The sequence below is a fragment of the Fusarium oxysporum genome, chromosome 1, assembly GCF_000149955.1.
Source record: "Fusarium oxysporum f. sp. lycopersici 4287 chromosome 1, whole genome shotgun sequence".
Lineage (NCBI taxonomy): Eukaryota > Fungi > Ascomycota > Sordariomycetes > Hypocreales > Nectriaceae > Fusarium > Fusarium oxysporum.
In genome coordinates this window covers 4,593,788-4,607,189 of record NC_030986.1, presented here as the reverse complement: position 1 = coordinate 4,607,189, position 13,402 = coordinate 4,593,788, and the positions used below count along the sequence as shown (strand labels likewise).

At 49.2% G+C, this 13,402-nt stretch overlaps 5 protein-coding genes across 10 annotated transcripts; 2 read left to right on the top strand and 3 right to left on the bottom strand.

Annotated features, from left to right (window-relative positions):
- Nucleotides 1-1,298: 1,298 nt before the first annotated feature.
- On the top strand, nucleotides 1,299-5,393 carry FOXG_00949 (uncharacterized protein). Of its 2 annotated transcripts, XM_018377623.1 has the most exons (5): nucleotides 1,299-2,159; nucleotides 2,257-2,572; nucleotides 2,625-3,838; nucleotides 3,890-4,831; nucleotides 4,895-5,393. In XM_018377623.1, the coding sequence occupies exons 1-5, from the start codon at nucleotides 1,773-1,775 to the stop codon at nucleotides 4,955-4,957; spliced, it is 2,922 nt and encodes a 973-aa protein (XP_018233381.1). In that variant the 5' UTR covers nucleotides 1,299-1,772; the 3' UTR covers nucleotides 4,958-5,393. The 2 variants fall into 2 exon arrangements, with proteins under 2 accessions (XP_018233381.1, XP_018233382.1); XM_018377624.1 differs by lacking the exon at nucleotides 1,299-2,159 and having other exon boundaries at nucleotides 2,224-2,572.
- FOXG_00948 (40S ribosomal protein S8) lies at nucleotides 5,030-6,508 on the bottom strand. 2 transcript variants are annotated; one of them, XM_018377622.1, is made up of 3 exons: nucleotides 6,405-6,508; nucleotides 6,160-6,234; nucleotides 5,030-6,095 (listed from the first exon to the last, which is right to left on the bottom strand). In XM_018377622.1, exons 2-3 carry the CDS (start codon nucleotides 6,221-6,223, stop codon nucleotides 5,539-5,541), a joined length of 621 nt encoding a protein of 206 aa, XP_018233380.1. In that variant the 5' UTR covers nucleotides 6,224-6,234; nucleotides 6,405-6,508; the 3' UTR covers nucleotides 5,030-5,538. The 2 variants fall into 2 exon arrangements, with proteins under 2 accessions (XP_018233380.1, XP_018233379.1); XM_018377621.1 differs by having other exon boundaries at nucleotides 5,042-6,095; nucleotides 6,160-6,508.
- A 521-nt stretch (nucleotides 6,509-7,029) lies between these two features.
- On the bottom strand, nucleotides 7,030-9,456 carry FOXG_00947 (uncharacterized protein; the record flags this gene model as incomplete). The annotated part of the gene is made up of 2 exons (XM_018377620.1): nucleotides 7,030-8,080; nucleotides 8,150-9,456. The coding sequence occupies 2 exons, from the start codon at nucleotides 9,454-9,456 to the stop codon at nucleotides 7,030-7,032; spliced, it is 2,358 nt and encodes a 785-aa protein (XP_018233378.1).
- A 1,465-nt stretch (nucleotides 9,457-10,921) lies between these two features.
- Nucleotides 10,922-13,336, top strand: FOXG_00946 (enoyl reductase). The gene is made up of 3 exons (XM_018377619.1): nucleotides 10,922-11,067; nucleotides 11,130-11,354; nucleotides 11,410-13,336. The coding sequence occupies exons 1-3, from the start codon at nucleotides 11,031-11,033 to the stop codon at nucleotides 12,072-12,074; spliced, it is 927 nt and encodes a 308-aa protein (XP_018233377.1). The 5' UTR covers nucleotides 10,922-11,030; the 3' UTR covers nucleotides 12,075-13,336.
- Nucleotides 11,230-13,337, bottom strand: FOXG_00945 (uncharacterized protein; the record flags this gene model as incomplete). 4 transcript variants are annotated; one of them, XM_018377616.1, is made up of 3 exons in its annotated part: nucleotides 12,267-13,337; nucleotides 11,880-12,191; nucleotides 11,230-11,823 (listed from the first exon to the last, which is right to left on the bottom strand). In XM_018377616.1, the coding sequence occupies exon 1, from the start codon at nucleotides 13,158-13,160 to the stop codon at nucleotides 12,339-12,341; it is 822 nt and encodes a 273-aa protein (XP_018233374.1). In that variant the 5' UTR covers nucleotides 13,161-13,337. The 4 variants fall into 4 exon arrangements, with proteins under 4 accessions (XP_018233374.1, XP_018233375.1, XP_018233373.1 ...); XM_018377617.1 differs by having other exon boundaries at nucleotides 11,230-11,820; XM_018377618.1 differs by lacking the exons at nucleotides 11,230-11,823; nucleotides 11,880-12,191 and having other exon boundaries at nucleotides 12,339-12,370; nucleotides 12,443-13,266.
- Between the last annotated feature and the right edge of the window lie 65 nt (nucleotides 13,338-13,402).

Genomic DNA, 13,402 nt, shown 5'->3' with positions numbered 1-13,402 from the left:
AGATGGATATCAAGATTATCAGGCTAACCCTAGAAAAAAATCCGATGAAACAATTGCCCAGTCTCAGCGAAAGGAACTCTACCAAACCCTCAAGGTAATGCTGTATTCTCCAGACTGGCATCTATACATCTGTAATGACAACCCTCCAACAGCTGGATTCAAAATTTAGTATACCGTCTAAGAGCTAGTTTGGGAATTTGCCCATGAAACAGGCACTCTCAGGTCACCATTGGATACTACAAGACCCACGTAATTCTAAGCCAGAAAAGGACTCGTGAAACAAAGTATCGGCTTGATATTAGTCAGTCATATACCTACCATAGGAAGACCTTGCTCCAGCAAGGGGTCCCCCAAGCTTTTGGCTTAGTCTAACACTTGACCCGTCTTGTTATATCCCGAGTGCCTATTTCGACTATGCATAAGCCAATGCGCTTATGACATCAACGTGAAATCGAGAATGGAACGTAACCACAGTTTGGCAACTAGACTAGACTCTGACGCCATTGGAGCGTAAAGTAAAAATAAAAATAAAAGGATATCTGTATTAAGGGAGGGGTTGTGACATCCAATACCGAGAGCGATAAATGTGGCGTTCAGCTGAAGTTACCGTATTACGACTCGCTTTGCTGTGACATGCAAGATATTGGATGGTGGGAAACGCTGGCAAGGTGTGAGGATGAGATCTTGGATGCTGTTTTTAAAGAAAGACCGGAGCTTGAAGGATAGGTAGGCTCAGATTGGATGTCTACAGACTAAAATTATACTTAATCTAGAGGCATGATTTTGTTCACCCCCGTCTGACAGCCAAATGAGATATTGTTTGACCATCCAAGCTGCAATAAAATTCCAAGTCATCTCACAAAACCCTTACCACTAAATTGCCACAGGACCTATGTAGTTCGATAGACTCAAACTCGCACCGGCAATCATGTTATATGTCTAAGATTGAGTTGGCCGTGTGCAGAAAACTTAGACCAAAGGCCCTCTCCATGAGTTCAAGCAGAGATTCTTGCACAGATAAGACAGGCCGCATTCTACACAACTTGGAAGACCAGTGCAGCGTAACTACAGGATAACTACCCAAGGTATAAGCCTCAAGTCGAAGTGATGCGATTTTGAATTCCAAACAAAGCCAGCCATAGAACATTATAATCAAAACGGCCACATAATGAAGGGATAATCTACATTCCAGACTTTGTTGTCTGACGTTTTCTTCTAGCTGAATCGATAATCAGGGCGTCTCCTAAAATAGCTCCATTCTCAAGCTCTGCTGGTCCCCCCTTTGGTGGGCAGGGCGGGGGAGCTCAACTACACCTTTTAACTGAGTCCATGTCCCAGGGTCCACTGGGCTGCCCGTTCATCAACCTCTCAGTGCCAGCCAGCCAGCCTCGCCCGTACTCCTGCTACAGGGCCGCCCCGATTTATTTTTGGCGAACTCCGTCGGCGCCTCACTGTCACAACCCTTGCGAGCTTCCAATTCTAGTTCCAGTTCCACTGTCAACGTAGTAAGGGGGCAGACAAGAACACCAACGCCACAACACCCCCCCTTGGATCGGATTTCTGTCAACAGCTGGCTTCTGGCATTCTTCCATTCATTCTGCCGCCGGACGCAGTACCTAGTCTCTCGTTCCCAATTTCCCTGATACAATCTGCATTGATTGCTTCTTTATCTGGCTTTGATACATGGGTCGAGGCCACCTAACCGTTCCTTTATCCTCGACGAGAAGAACACGCCGTTACCTTCAAACCATTCAACACCCTCCTCCTCAACCATGTCGCAACCGCAAGATGTCGCCTCGCCGGTAGCCCAACATCACATCGATACCGAGCCTGAAAAGCATGAGCAGCAGCAGCAGAAGACCCATGAAATGTCCGAGAAGCAAGATGGGCCAGAGGCACACGACGAAAAAGAAACAACACCCACAATGGAGGACAAACAAGAAGGTTTAGACATACACAAAAAGGACGAAGACAGCATAGCAGAGAATCATGAAGATAAGGCTGAAGACAACACTGAAGTGAAGCACGAAGACAAGCACGAAGAAAAACCAGAAGAGACAAATGACAAGCCAGAGGAAAATCAACAAGAGCAGCTGTCGCAAAACGACACCAATGTCAAAAGACTCTCGTCTGGCACGGAGTCTGACGACACTATGTCGGTAGGTTTATCCCACATTCCTCCCTCGACTACTGCGGTGCCAGTCACACGACAGATGCCCTCCCTTATTTCGCTTCAATGCTAATTAATTTCTTTAGGCATCCGACGCTGATGATAAATTCGAAGATGCTGTAACGCAGTCCCCTGCAAGGTCCCTTACCAAACGAAACATTTCACAGGCCAAACGCCGTGACAGCGAAGTGGAGGAGCCAACCGATCGGCGGTCTGAAGAGTCGCATCCCCACGAGGATACTCTAGACACAAAGGTCACTCAGCATAAGGTCACTGGATCCGAGGCAGGCAGCGTCAAAGGAGAGCAATCACGACGCAAACCGTCAATAGCTTCTACACGAATTTCCAATACTTCAAATCTGGATAACGTCAGTCTTGACGACGATACGCCCCCATCTCCAGGTATGCACATTCTCGTTGCCTTTATCACTGCGCATAATACTGATCTTTGTAGTGCCAAAAGATCTTCCACCGAAACCAAACAGCAAGACGATATCTCTGAACAGCATCTCTCTTCCGTCTATGCCTTGGTCGCCCGCCGCTGATACTTCGAAAAGCCCTGTGCCACCAGCAGCTACACTTGCGCCCACCCCACCAGTGCCTCAGCCTCCGCCACCACCCAGCCGAAAGCTGACAAGCCCTTTCTCTTGGCTTTCTCGAAGCTCCAGCAAAGAGAGAGAACCCCCGCTTCCACCCCCCCCTGCTGGCCGAAGGAACACAGCTGGTTCGATTGCAACACTATCAAGCAATCCTGAAATGATGTTGAGTCGACTAGAGGAGGAAAAGGATGGAGACTCACTACCCGGTGACCCTGCCCAACGGGTCACCCTGAAAGACAGATTCAAACAACTGCGACAACAAGAAGAGGCTGCTCGCGCAATGGCCGAAGGTGACAGTAGTAAATATGACGGAGCTCTTGGCCTTACTTTGCCAGGTGATGAAGGCCAACCCCAAGAGAAGCCCCCGTCGTCGCCTGTTCCTCAGCCTATTCCTGGGCTGGCCCCCGGCACAGTCGCGGGAGTCAACGCAGGACCTTCGGCCATTTCAGAAGAAAAAGTCGATTGGGACTTGTGGCAATCTGTTGTATATGAGGGGCCGGCTGCTGTTGCTCGAACTAGCGCCGAGGAACTGAACAAAGCTATTGCAACCGGCATCCCTAGTGCAATCCGTGGCGTTGTCTGGCAGGTGTTGGCTGATAGCAAGAATGACGACTTGGAATTAGTATACAAAGATCTGGTGGCTCGCGGTACAGACAAGAGCAAAGACCGTCACAGTAATAGTACGACTGCTAGTTCGCTGAGCAACGGAAACCTCAGCGTTCATAGCGGGGACGCCGTCACATCATCAGCCTCTTCCATCAATTCGGACCACTCAGGTACAAACGGCACGCCATCTCCAAACGAGAAGAGTGCTGAGGCTGTTTTGAAAGCTCAAGCTGCCGCAGCGGCTGAGCGGAAGCGGAAGGACAAGGAGGACGCGGCGACACTACAGAAACTGGAAAAGACAATACGCCGGGATCTTGGTGCCCGAACCAGCTATTCTAAGTATGCGGCTGCTGCTGGGCTTCAAGAGGGCCTGTTTGGTGTCTGCAAGGCATATGCCCTTTTTGACGAAGGTGTTGGCTACGCCCAGGGTATGAACTTTCTCATCATGCCACTACTATTCAACGTAAGTCTGACTCTTGCACGACTTTTGCGACATGCTCACAATGCTCTCTAGATGCCTGAGCAGGAAGCTTTCTGTCTCCTCGTTCGACTAATGAATCACTACAAGCTGCGAGATTTGTTTATCCAGGATATGCCGGGATTGCACATGCATCTTTATCAGTTCGAGCGGCTTTTGGAAGACTTCGAGCCAGCATTGTACTGCCATCTTCACCGGCGGGGAATATCTCCTCATCTCTATGCCACGCAATGGTTTTTGACGCTTTTTGCCTACCGGTTCCCTCTTCAACTAGTCCTCCGCATCTACGACCTTATCTTCTCCGAGGGCTTGTCAGCAATTCTACGCTTCGGAATTGTTCTAATGCAGAAGAATGCCAGCATTCTTCTGGGATTATCTGACATGCAGCAACTCACCACATACCTTAAGGACAAACTGTTCGACGTCTATATTGATAAGGATCCTAGCCATGGCAGTCTTCTTGAAAATGGTTTCTTTGGAAGCTCGAGCTCTAGCATTGATAAGGAAGTCTATCGTGCAGACCAACTCGTAAAAGATGCCTGCGAAGTTAAAATCACTCCAGAAATGCTCAAATCTTATAGCACAGAATGGGAAGAGAAAACCAAGGCCGAGAAGGATCGTGAGAACGAACTCTTGGAGCTCCGCACAGCGAATCATAATCTCTCCATTCAAGTCCGGAAACTGGAGGAGAGGGTTGAAGTATGCGATCGTGAGCAAGCAGATCTGGCAACAGAGCTTGTGCACACAAAGGTCGAAAACCAGGAACTCAGAGACGAGAATGACAGCATGAGGGGTCAAGTTCGGGAGTTGAAGATCGTCATTGAGAAGCAACCCATGGAAATAGAGGAGACATGGAAACTTGAGCGGGACGATCTGATGAAACGCAATATGCATGTTCATGAGGAGAATCAAAGACTCGAAAAGGAGTTGTCCGAGTTGGAAGAAGAGTTGGTCCAGACAAAGCTGCGCTATGCAGAGGTGAGTTCTTCCCATTGCTCACTCTTGTTTCTTTGAAGTTGATTTACTGACGCATCATTCTAGATCAATTCTCAGCACGAGACCTTGAATCGTAAGTGGACTGACTTGAAGCGTCAGTTTGCATGAGAAAATCGAAAGAACTCCCGTAAACTTGTTCTGGTTATTTGGTCCTGAACCATACTTCATGTATAAAGTATTCTTGTTTACCCGATTCCACTTTTAGCTTACTGCAGTTGGCCCTGTTGGCTAGCTTGCTGAAAATGTCGGATTAGGCATTTGTAATGACAGTATACTGGGAATAAGACAATAGCGGCGTCGATTCCCGTATTTTGCTACTGTTCACGATGAGAACTGTTGTACAGCATTGACAGTGGTGCAATATGCTAAAGTACACTCAGCCTTTTGTCGCCTGCGAGGGCATAGTAGTTGACTTATCCCGTCTACACATACCCCATATAGAATGAATGAAACACTTTTTAGATTCGGCATTCAAGCCCTCCCAATAGAACATCAAGTCACGTTGTGCAAGTGCAGAAACCTTGATCATGAAGTAAATTCAGCGCAAGAAAAATTTTCATTCCCTAAGGACCCATTCCGATGCGTTATGTTAAGCTCATCTTGTCCTAACTATCAAGACAGCGAGAAATCCTTGAACACCATACCAGGGGCCGACATTTCGTTCTTTATGTGGCTTTTTTTTGACAAGTTTACTTGTGGAGCTTACGCTGGTAGAAAGCGAGCTCCTCACCCTCCAGAATGTAACCATCAACGCGGCCTGACTGACCGGGTCGGCTGGAAACAACGGCGTAGAGTCGACCAGCCTCGAACTGCTTCTCGATGGCGCTCTCGACCTTGCCGCGGGAAGACAGACGGGCGGCCTGCTTCTTCTCAACAGCGTTAGACTTCTTCACCTCCTCCTCAGTCTTGCCCTCCTTGGCAGCCTGAGCCTTCTGACGTCTTCGGCCGATGGCCTGGCCGTAGTGGGCCTCGTACCACTGTCGGAAGGGAGCGGCATCAACCTGGACAACGGCGCTCTTGGTGAGGGTGTTTGTTCGGACAAGCTCGTTGTTGGAAGGGTGATAGGCGACGGCAATGACACGGGTCTTGCGGGTCAGACCCTCGGAGCCCCAGGCAAAGTTGCCGGAGTCGAGACGGAGGGCACGGTACTTGTGGTTACCACCTCGGGTTCGGACGGTGTGAATGCGCTTGGGGCCAATACGGGTGTTGGCACCCTGGCGACCAGCCTCGAAAGCGCGCTTCTTCCCTGTTGTCAAAGGTCAGAACGTATGTCCAAAAGGATCATACGGGCTTTCGGAATTATTACGCACGGTAGTAGGCACGCTTGGCACCGGAGGCGGAGCGCTTGTGTCGAGAGTCACGCGAAATACCCATGATTGCGGTTTCTGTAAGAGAGAAGAAAAGACGAAGTGGTTAGCCAGTGTCCTTGTTTGACGGAGACAGAGAGAACAGAGAAGAGCGAGAAACTCAATCAGCGGGATCTTCGAGATGGGGAATCATCGAGCAGCGCAGCGTATTGAACTCGTCTCTTCGTTCTTGTCGTCTGACAACTTACCTGATGATGTTGGCGCTCACCAGGCAATCGAATTGGCGGATGGTCGTGAAGAACTTTTTGGCTGAACGAGGATTCAAGGGTGGGTGGGTGGAGGGTTTGGCAAGTGCGGCAGGTTAGGGCTTGCCAAAACTGATTCGGCAAGAGCATCACGTGACTCTATAATAATTCTATGTGTGCACAGGTGCATCGTTCGTTGGCCGGAAGATAGATATTCCACTCAAGAGAGCGGAGAGTCCTACAACCCCCCTGCAAACCAATGACCAATAGTATAACACCCAACTCACATCATGAAAATCAGCATGGCCTGGAAAAGTGTCCTGAGTGTTCACTGAGCACCTTATACTATCATCTTGCCAGGGTTTCCTTTGTTTCATATCCACATTTGATGTAATATCTATCTGTTGCAGTTCTAGCCTCTGAATCCCCTCGAATCTGATAGCAAGGATCCTGAAGATCTTCCTAGAACTGCCTGTCTCAAAATCTCAAAGTCTGTCCAAAGCGCCTCCAAGCGTATCGTCGGCGCTGGCACATCCAATCATTTACGAATAAAAATGATGTTAAGCCTATGCCATGGGTAGCCCTTCCAGCTTTTCCTGCCGGTTTCTACTTTGAATCTTCCCTCTTTTCAATCACTTGCTCCTTTCTCCTCGGCCTTCTCCTCATGCTCCTGTCCAATCGTCTTCTCGTTGTCCTCTTCCGTCCTTTTCGCATCATCTTCGGCTGCATTTATGGATTGAAGAAGTGTAGCGAGGATGAGAGGGGCTTCTTCTGATTGCAGCTCGATCGGTGGGGTAATAGAAGGCTCTTCTGGTGTCACAGGACAAAGATAACGGGATCCAACTTGAACAGTTCTCTTGTCGTTGCGGACGGCCCCATCAGAGCTGCAAGCCTCAGATATTTCCGAAGATAATCTGCGAGAAACGAGATCCAGCCTTGGGAGAGGCAGGCACCGGCCCTGTCGACTGGAGCGTTTATCCCCCTCTTCTTTGAGTTCGGTGAGGGTTGGCCATCCAGCGTCATACGGCGGCTGGTTCCGTGATGTGTTGAAGCAATTGCTAGCTGCGAACACAGGGGAAAGACAATCCTTAAATTTCTTCCCACGGAGGAGCTTCATCATAGGTTTGACTTGAGTCTCCACGCCTTCATCAACGCTCGCATTCGTCCTTGCCAGGCGTTGCTTAACCTCTTGATCGAGCTTCCTTGTCTTTGATTCTGCCAGATTTGCCTTGAAAGCTGTCAGCTCTACTGGGCTCTGAGGAACAAATGGAGACTGGTCGGCGCTCATGTAACGCAAATTGGCCATCGTCTTCTGAAACGCCTGCCGTTCCTTTGTAGCAAAGCTTGTCCATCTTTTGGATTGAGACCATGAACCCGACTCAGGCCCATTCAAATTTAAAGCCTGTTTCACGGTAGAACTGAACGTCTGAGGAAGTTGGCGCGCGGAAGATGGGCCTCTGGGTGCATTTTGGAGCGGATCGACCAGTTTATGCGTCTCTCGAGCTTTGTTCTCCTCTTGGGGTGCAGTATCTCGCTTGAGGTTGATCTTCGCACCTCTCACAAGGCGAGGAGAATCTTGTGAATTTTGTGCCTGTCGAGTTGGGATGAACCCTTTGGTCTTACTATAGTCAGCCGCCTTGCGAAGCTCTTTCTTGACTTCTTCTTGCGTCGAGTCGTCACTGCAAACAGCACTGAGGAGTTGACGGTCTTTACCAACAGGCACTGAAGTCATCTAAATATCAGGATACTTGTTGTGCTTTGACCCCGGCTGTGCCCCTCCGCTTTGATCCTTGATCATATCGACTTGAATTCTCAAAGGGGTTGTAGTATCGGACACATTGGTAGCTGCTCCGGAGCTAGAGTTGCTTTCCTTGGCGGAACTAGAGGTACTGGCCTTTTTCTCATGCTGGCTTTCCGTGTGCTGACTCCTCGAGTCACTCTGTGAATCACTGCCCTGGGAAGTTGGATACAATCCAGACCTTTCTGGAGGCTGCAAATGCATTCGGTATTGACTATGGGGCAGCATTTGTGGTCGCATATGTGACTCTGGCTGATAATAAATGAAATGCTGTGGCGGCAGGGTTGGTGGTGGCTGCGGCGCATAATACATCCCACTCTCTCCCTCAAATGAAGGCCAATCCATTTGTTCATAATGGCTATCATAGTACGCCGGATAGTCCATCATCATCTCTGGTTGAGCCAAATGGGCCGACCACGGGACCGGGGCAATAGGCCATGGTAGAGGCGAGTATGGCATCATAGGCGGCACCAGAGATGGCCCCATACGTGGCGCATAGTTGATCGGATGATGCATCATTGGATGGGGAGGTTCTGATGGAAAGTGGCTGTAAGTGGGATTTGGGAAAACCAGAGGAACTGGATACCCAACCGGTGACATAATTCTCTGGTTTGGTGTAGGTGCACGTCGTAATCTGGAGCCTTGCGGTCTACCGTCTGGATGGGGAGTTGGGGGCCTCCATGCCCGCCTAGGAGACCTGGTTCTCGCTCTGGCGTCAGTCGGCCGCATGCTTGCCCTGGTTCTAGGGCGACTGAAACAGTTGTGAGATGAGGCCGGAGGTGTATAAACGTCGGGTTTGAGGAATTCAAGTGACTTCCTCGGAGTGTAAACTGTCGGTTTCAGATATTCCAGGGGAGGCTCATTACTGCCCTCTTCCTCATCATCAGAGGACTGTGAGAACTGATGCCCTATGCTCAACTGTTCATCGTTGACCGAGTTTGAAGACTGGACCCGGCCGTCTTTGCCTCTGGACATCTGGCGCCTGCTTCGCTGTTTCCTTTTCATTTTCGGACTCCGAATCTTGAGAGGATCAACCTTGTTCACAGTTCGAAGAGCAGGGAACATGGATTCATATCCTTCGGGGTCGATGGTAATGGAAGGAATTGTTCTACCTCGGGGTCGTGCTCGGGGTGAGCGCACATCTTGATCTGGATGTCGTGCTTCCATGGAAGACGGAGTAGAAGACCCATCTTCATCAGAAGAGAACTCATCCCCCGAAGGTTCAACCGGGATAAATGTTGGCGCACAAGGATTCATGATAGTGCCTGGCGATGCATATGTGTAGGCTTCGTAAAGCGATGAATATTTAACAAAGCGAATGTGTTGATCAATAATTCAGCTTGACAACAGAGTCAAAAGATGGGTTATGACAAGCAGGTTTGTCGACTTGTTTCGAGTCATTCGCTTGTTATCAGGTAACCGTAAGCTATAGGTCTGAGAGAAGGGCTCAGGTCAGTTAAAGCTGTCCATGTTTTCCTCTGAGTATGCTTACCTATGAAATATGATATAATGCCCAGACTTTGAGCAAACAGTAGGGTGTATCGGAGACTCTTCATAGAAGGGACAAGATGCCTCTTCTTCGACAAGACACGGTGATAGTAGTTTGGGGTAAAGGGAAACTGTTTCGGGCAGACTGTGAATATAAGGGGAAAAAAAAAAAAAACTCCTAGTGAAGGGTGGAATAACGAAATGCTCAAGCGCCAAGAGGGCATGCGTGAGGTTAAGACGTGAATGACCCGGCAGCTGATCGCCAGCTGCCGGATAGCTACTAGCAAACAAATCGCGGTGGCCGAGAGATGCCAATTTGGGATACTTTGGCTTGGGCTATGCAAGTTGGGGAAAAAGAAGAAGAAAGAAAGAAGGAAAAAAAAAAGAAAGAGTGAATATGTTTTTCACTCAAGGTATTCAAGATTATGGATGAGGTGGTGGTGAGGCTCGTGGGGCTGATCCTGCTGGCAGTGTATTTCACGAACAATGCTACTCTTGAGACTCCATGACACTCAATACTGCCTACAATAATAATACTGAGCTGTGTGGGTGAGGGTAAACTTGGCTTTATGATAGAAGATCTGTTTGGTAGCTACGATAGATTCAATACCTTGTAGCTATAGTAGAGGGAAATTGTACTCCCCCATCCCCCTCTTCTTCTTCTTTTCCTGTTATTTGCAAGAATAACAAGTAGATGAACAATCATCACTTGATCGACCTTGCCAGCGTGATAGCAATAATAAATACTCCTGGGTGTTCTGTTTGTGTCTCTGACTCTATTCATAACATGGCTTGATGTGAATGGTCCTCGGGGGTAATAAAACTTCTGACATAAAAACAGGGTGCCAAAATTAACTGGTCTAAAGATCTACCAAAGTATACTAAGCTTACCCAAGTCTTTTCGTCACTTGGAATAAAGATCCTAAGTTTTCTTGCCTCCCCTTGATGGTATATAAAACTCAACTGTATATGTTGACTTAGTACCTAAGGTAGGTAGTCGTTATTTAAAGCTCAAAATCAAAGTGACCTCAGCCAATCAGCTGTCTCAATTATCACAAGCTGACAACTACCTCATGTATGGGCTCCTCTGAGGTACCAAGCCAGAGCCCTCTTCTCAACAAAGTTTAGCCCCAGGGGGTTCAACAGACGGGAAGGAGCCTCCATGACACCCCACCAAAATCAGGCCGAGGTCCCCGACTGAGAGACGGTACGTACCTTTCTATCTAATCTCGTCCAATAATTGTTTCCTGTTTGTTCTCAACACCATTGCTTCCTTTGATAGGATCTTGTTCCCCTCCTTTTTTTGCCAAGTTGTTCAACTTTGAGTAAACGATACAGATACGATGGCTTCTCTTCGATCTATCAAGCTCACCAACCGCTGTATGTATTTTACTATCTACACTCAGCCTCATTCATCTTGGAACTAAGTTAACATTCTCTAGCTCCAAGGCAACCGATCAAGAACCTTCCACAGTCGATTGAGGTCGACCCTGATACCACTGTTGAAGGACTCAAGGTCTTGATTGCAAAGGAAACCAAGCTCGGAGACTTCAATCGCATCGGAATCTATGATCCTACCACGAAAAAGACCCTCAAGAACCGCAAGGCTCGCCTCGTCGATGAGCCCGCCGTAGTTTCCGCTGGCGAGGTTCTCGTGAAGGATATGGGTGCGTCGAAGCTGATAAAAGTTTTTGGGGGAGCACGCTCTAACGCTTGTCATAGGCTATCAAATCGCTTGGAGAACCGTCTTCGTCGTCGAGTACTTCGGACCCATCATCTTCCACGCCCTCGCTGTCGCTGCCCGCCCGTACATCTACCGTAATGGAGACGGCGAGATGTCTCAAACCCAATGGATCACCTTTGCTATGATCATGCTACACTTCTTCAAGCGCGAGTATGAGACACTCTTTGTCCACAAGTTCTCTGCCAACACAATGCCCTGGAAGAACATCTTCAAGAACAGCTTCTTCTACTGGGCTGTCTCTGGTGTTCTCTGTGCCTACTCCATTTACCACCCCAACTCCCTTGCAGCCAAGGCCGACATTCCTGCCATTGATGCCATTGGTGTTGCTCTCTATTGCTTTGGCGAGCTCATGAATGCCCTTGTTCACCAATATCTTTCGAGTCTGCGTTCTACTGGTGGCACTGAGCGTAAGATCCCCGTTGGTTATGGTTTCGGCATTGTCACTTGCCCAAACTATTTATATGAGGTGCTTGCATGGATCGGAGTTATCCTTGTCAGCCGTGACTGGACCGTCGCTTTCTTTATCTCTATTGGTGCTGCACAGATGATTAGTTGGGCCAAGGGTAAGGAGCGCGCCTATCGCAAAGAGTTCGGCGACAGGTACAAGAAGAAGAGATACGTCATCTTCCCCGGTCTTCTCTGAGAAGGAGTAAATTTACAAACAGCTATTTCGGCAGGCATAGATCAGGAGACGCATCAATATAGAGGCTATCATGGGCTACACCATAGGTAACAAAAGGTGGTTCGGATCGGAGTAGATCTGGTGGATACTCAGTATTAGACTATCATGCTATAGCATTGTTCAATAATGAATGGTTATCATAAAATCATATACCGTGGATGCCAGTTCCCTGGTCCCATAATGTACTCAGAATGGTCGTGACTCATCACTCGCTCGGTGATCTTCTCATCGTGAAATCGTTGACATAGAAGCCGTATCTGATCCCTTAGCCCCCTTTCCCACGCTGGAGTCTGCCTCCGTCAAGCTCCTACTAGCATCGGAAAACGTACCCGGCGCATGGTTCTCCGTATCGATATCCATCTCAACACGGAGCGTTTTACGCCCTTCAACATCCGTGCCCCTCTCTTCTTGGCCAAGCTTCATGGCCCGCTGGTCCTCGTCCACATCACCGCCGTCACTCTCACTCCCAGTATAGCTTCCGCATTCGCTGCAGCTACAGCTACGATCGGTATTTGCGAGTCTGACAGTCTCCTCCAGGACGAGAAAGTCGCGCTCCAGCACCTCAGCCCAGTTCTGCACGTTACCGAGCTCCTTTAGCCTCCGCGCCGCAGCGTCTGCCTCCCGCGCAAGCTTCACGTTTTCACGACGCAGTCCTTCAGTCGCCCGCTGCACATCCTGCGCCTGCTTGCTCAGCGCCGCAGCGTTGGAATGCAACGTAGATGCGCGCCATTGCAGCTCAGAGTCCATCATGTTCTCTAGCGTTGCGACGACAGCGCGACGTGCTTCCGCTACGTGGCGCTGTGTCTCGGCCGACGGGAGCGTGGGCTGTAGTTGCGGAGGAGGCGGCGAAGTCTGCTGCGCTGCGGAGGGGATTTGTGCGTGAGCATGGGCATGGGCGACTGACGGAGATGCGATCGTGGGAGGAGGAGATGTCGGCGGGCGAGGAGATAATGAAGAAGAGGAAGAAGATGAAGAGCCTGTGGCTGTGGCTGCGGCTGAAGTGCTGGGCTGATGATAAGTAGCCGAAGAAGCAGCTGCTGTTGACATAGTGCGCTAGATGCCAGTGGAATATTGATGCACTTTACAGTAATTGGTTTAAAGACGAAATAAGAGATGTAGCTTCGCCGTTTCACGTTGCTCATACTTACACTGCATGTTGGTGGGGTCGAGTTACACCTGGTCTCGTTGCGGCTGATGGCCAAGATCATGGGATCTGACTTTCAGGTGTGGCACCAGGATAGACTACTTGTTAAGAACACGAGGCGGACTAACATCTCTTTAGTTGTAAC

What these genes read in the sequence shown, in the direction of transcription:
- FOXG_00948 (XM_018377622.1), bottom strand. Translation starts at nt 6,223, where the DNA reads ATGGGTATTTCGCGTGACTCTCGACACAAGCGCTCCGCCTCCGGTGCC. An exon ending in TGCCAAGCGTGCCTACTACC is followed by an intron (nt 6,096 to 6,159) that starts GTGCGTAATAAT and finishes CTTTGACAACAG; the next exon opens with GGAAGAAGCGCGCTTTCGAG.
- FOXG_00949 (XM_018377623.1), top strand. Translation starts at nt 1,773, where the DNA reads ATGTCGCAACCGCAAGATGTCGCCTCGCCGGTAGCCCAACATCACATC. An exon ending in AGTCTGACGACACTATGTCG is followed by an intron (nt 2,160 to 2,256) that starts GTAGGTTTATCC and finishes TAATTTCTTTAG; the next exon opens with GCATCCGACGCTGATGATAA. An exon ending in CGATACGCCCCCATCTCCAG is followed by an intron (nt 2,573 to 2,624) that starts GTATGCACATTC and finishes TGATCTTTGTAG; the next exon opens with TGCCAAAAGATCTTCCACCG.
- FOXG_00946 (XM_018377619.1), top strand. Translation starts at nt 11,031, where the DNA reads ATGGCTTCTCTTCGATCTATCAAGCTCACCAACCGCT. An exon ending in TATCAAGCTCACCAACCGCT is followed by an intron (nt 11,068 to 11,129) that starts GTATGTATTTTA and finishes AACATTCTCTAG; the next exon opens with CTCCAAGGCAACCGATCAAG. An exon ending in GGTTCTCGTGAAGGATATGG is followed by an intron (nt 11,355 to 11,409) that starts GTGCGTCGAAGC and finishes CGCTTGTCATAG; the next exon opens with GCTATCAAATCGCTTGGAGA.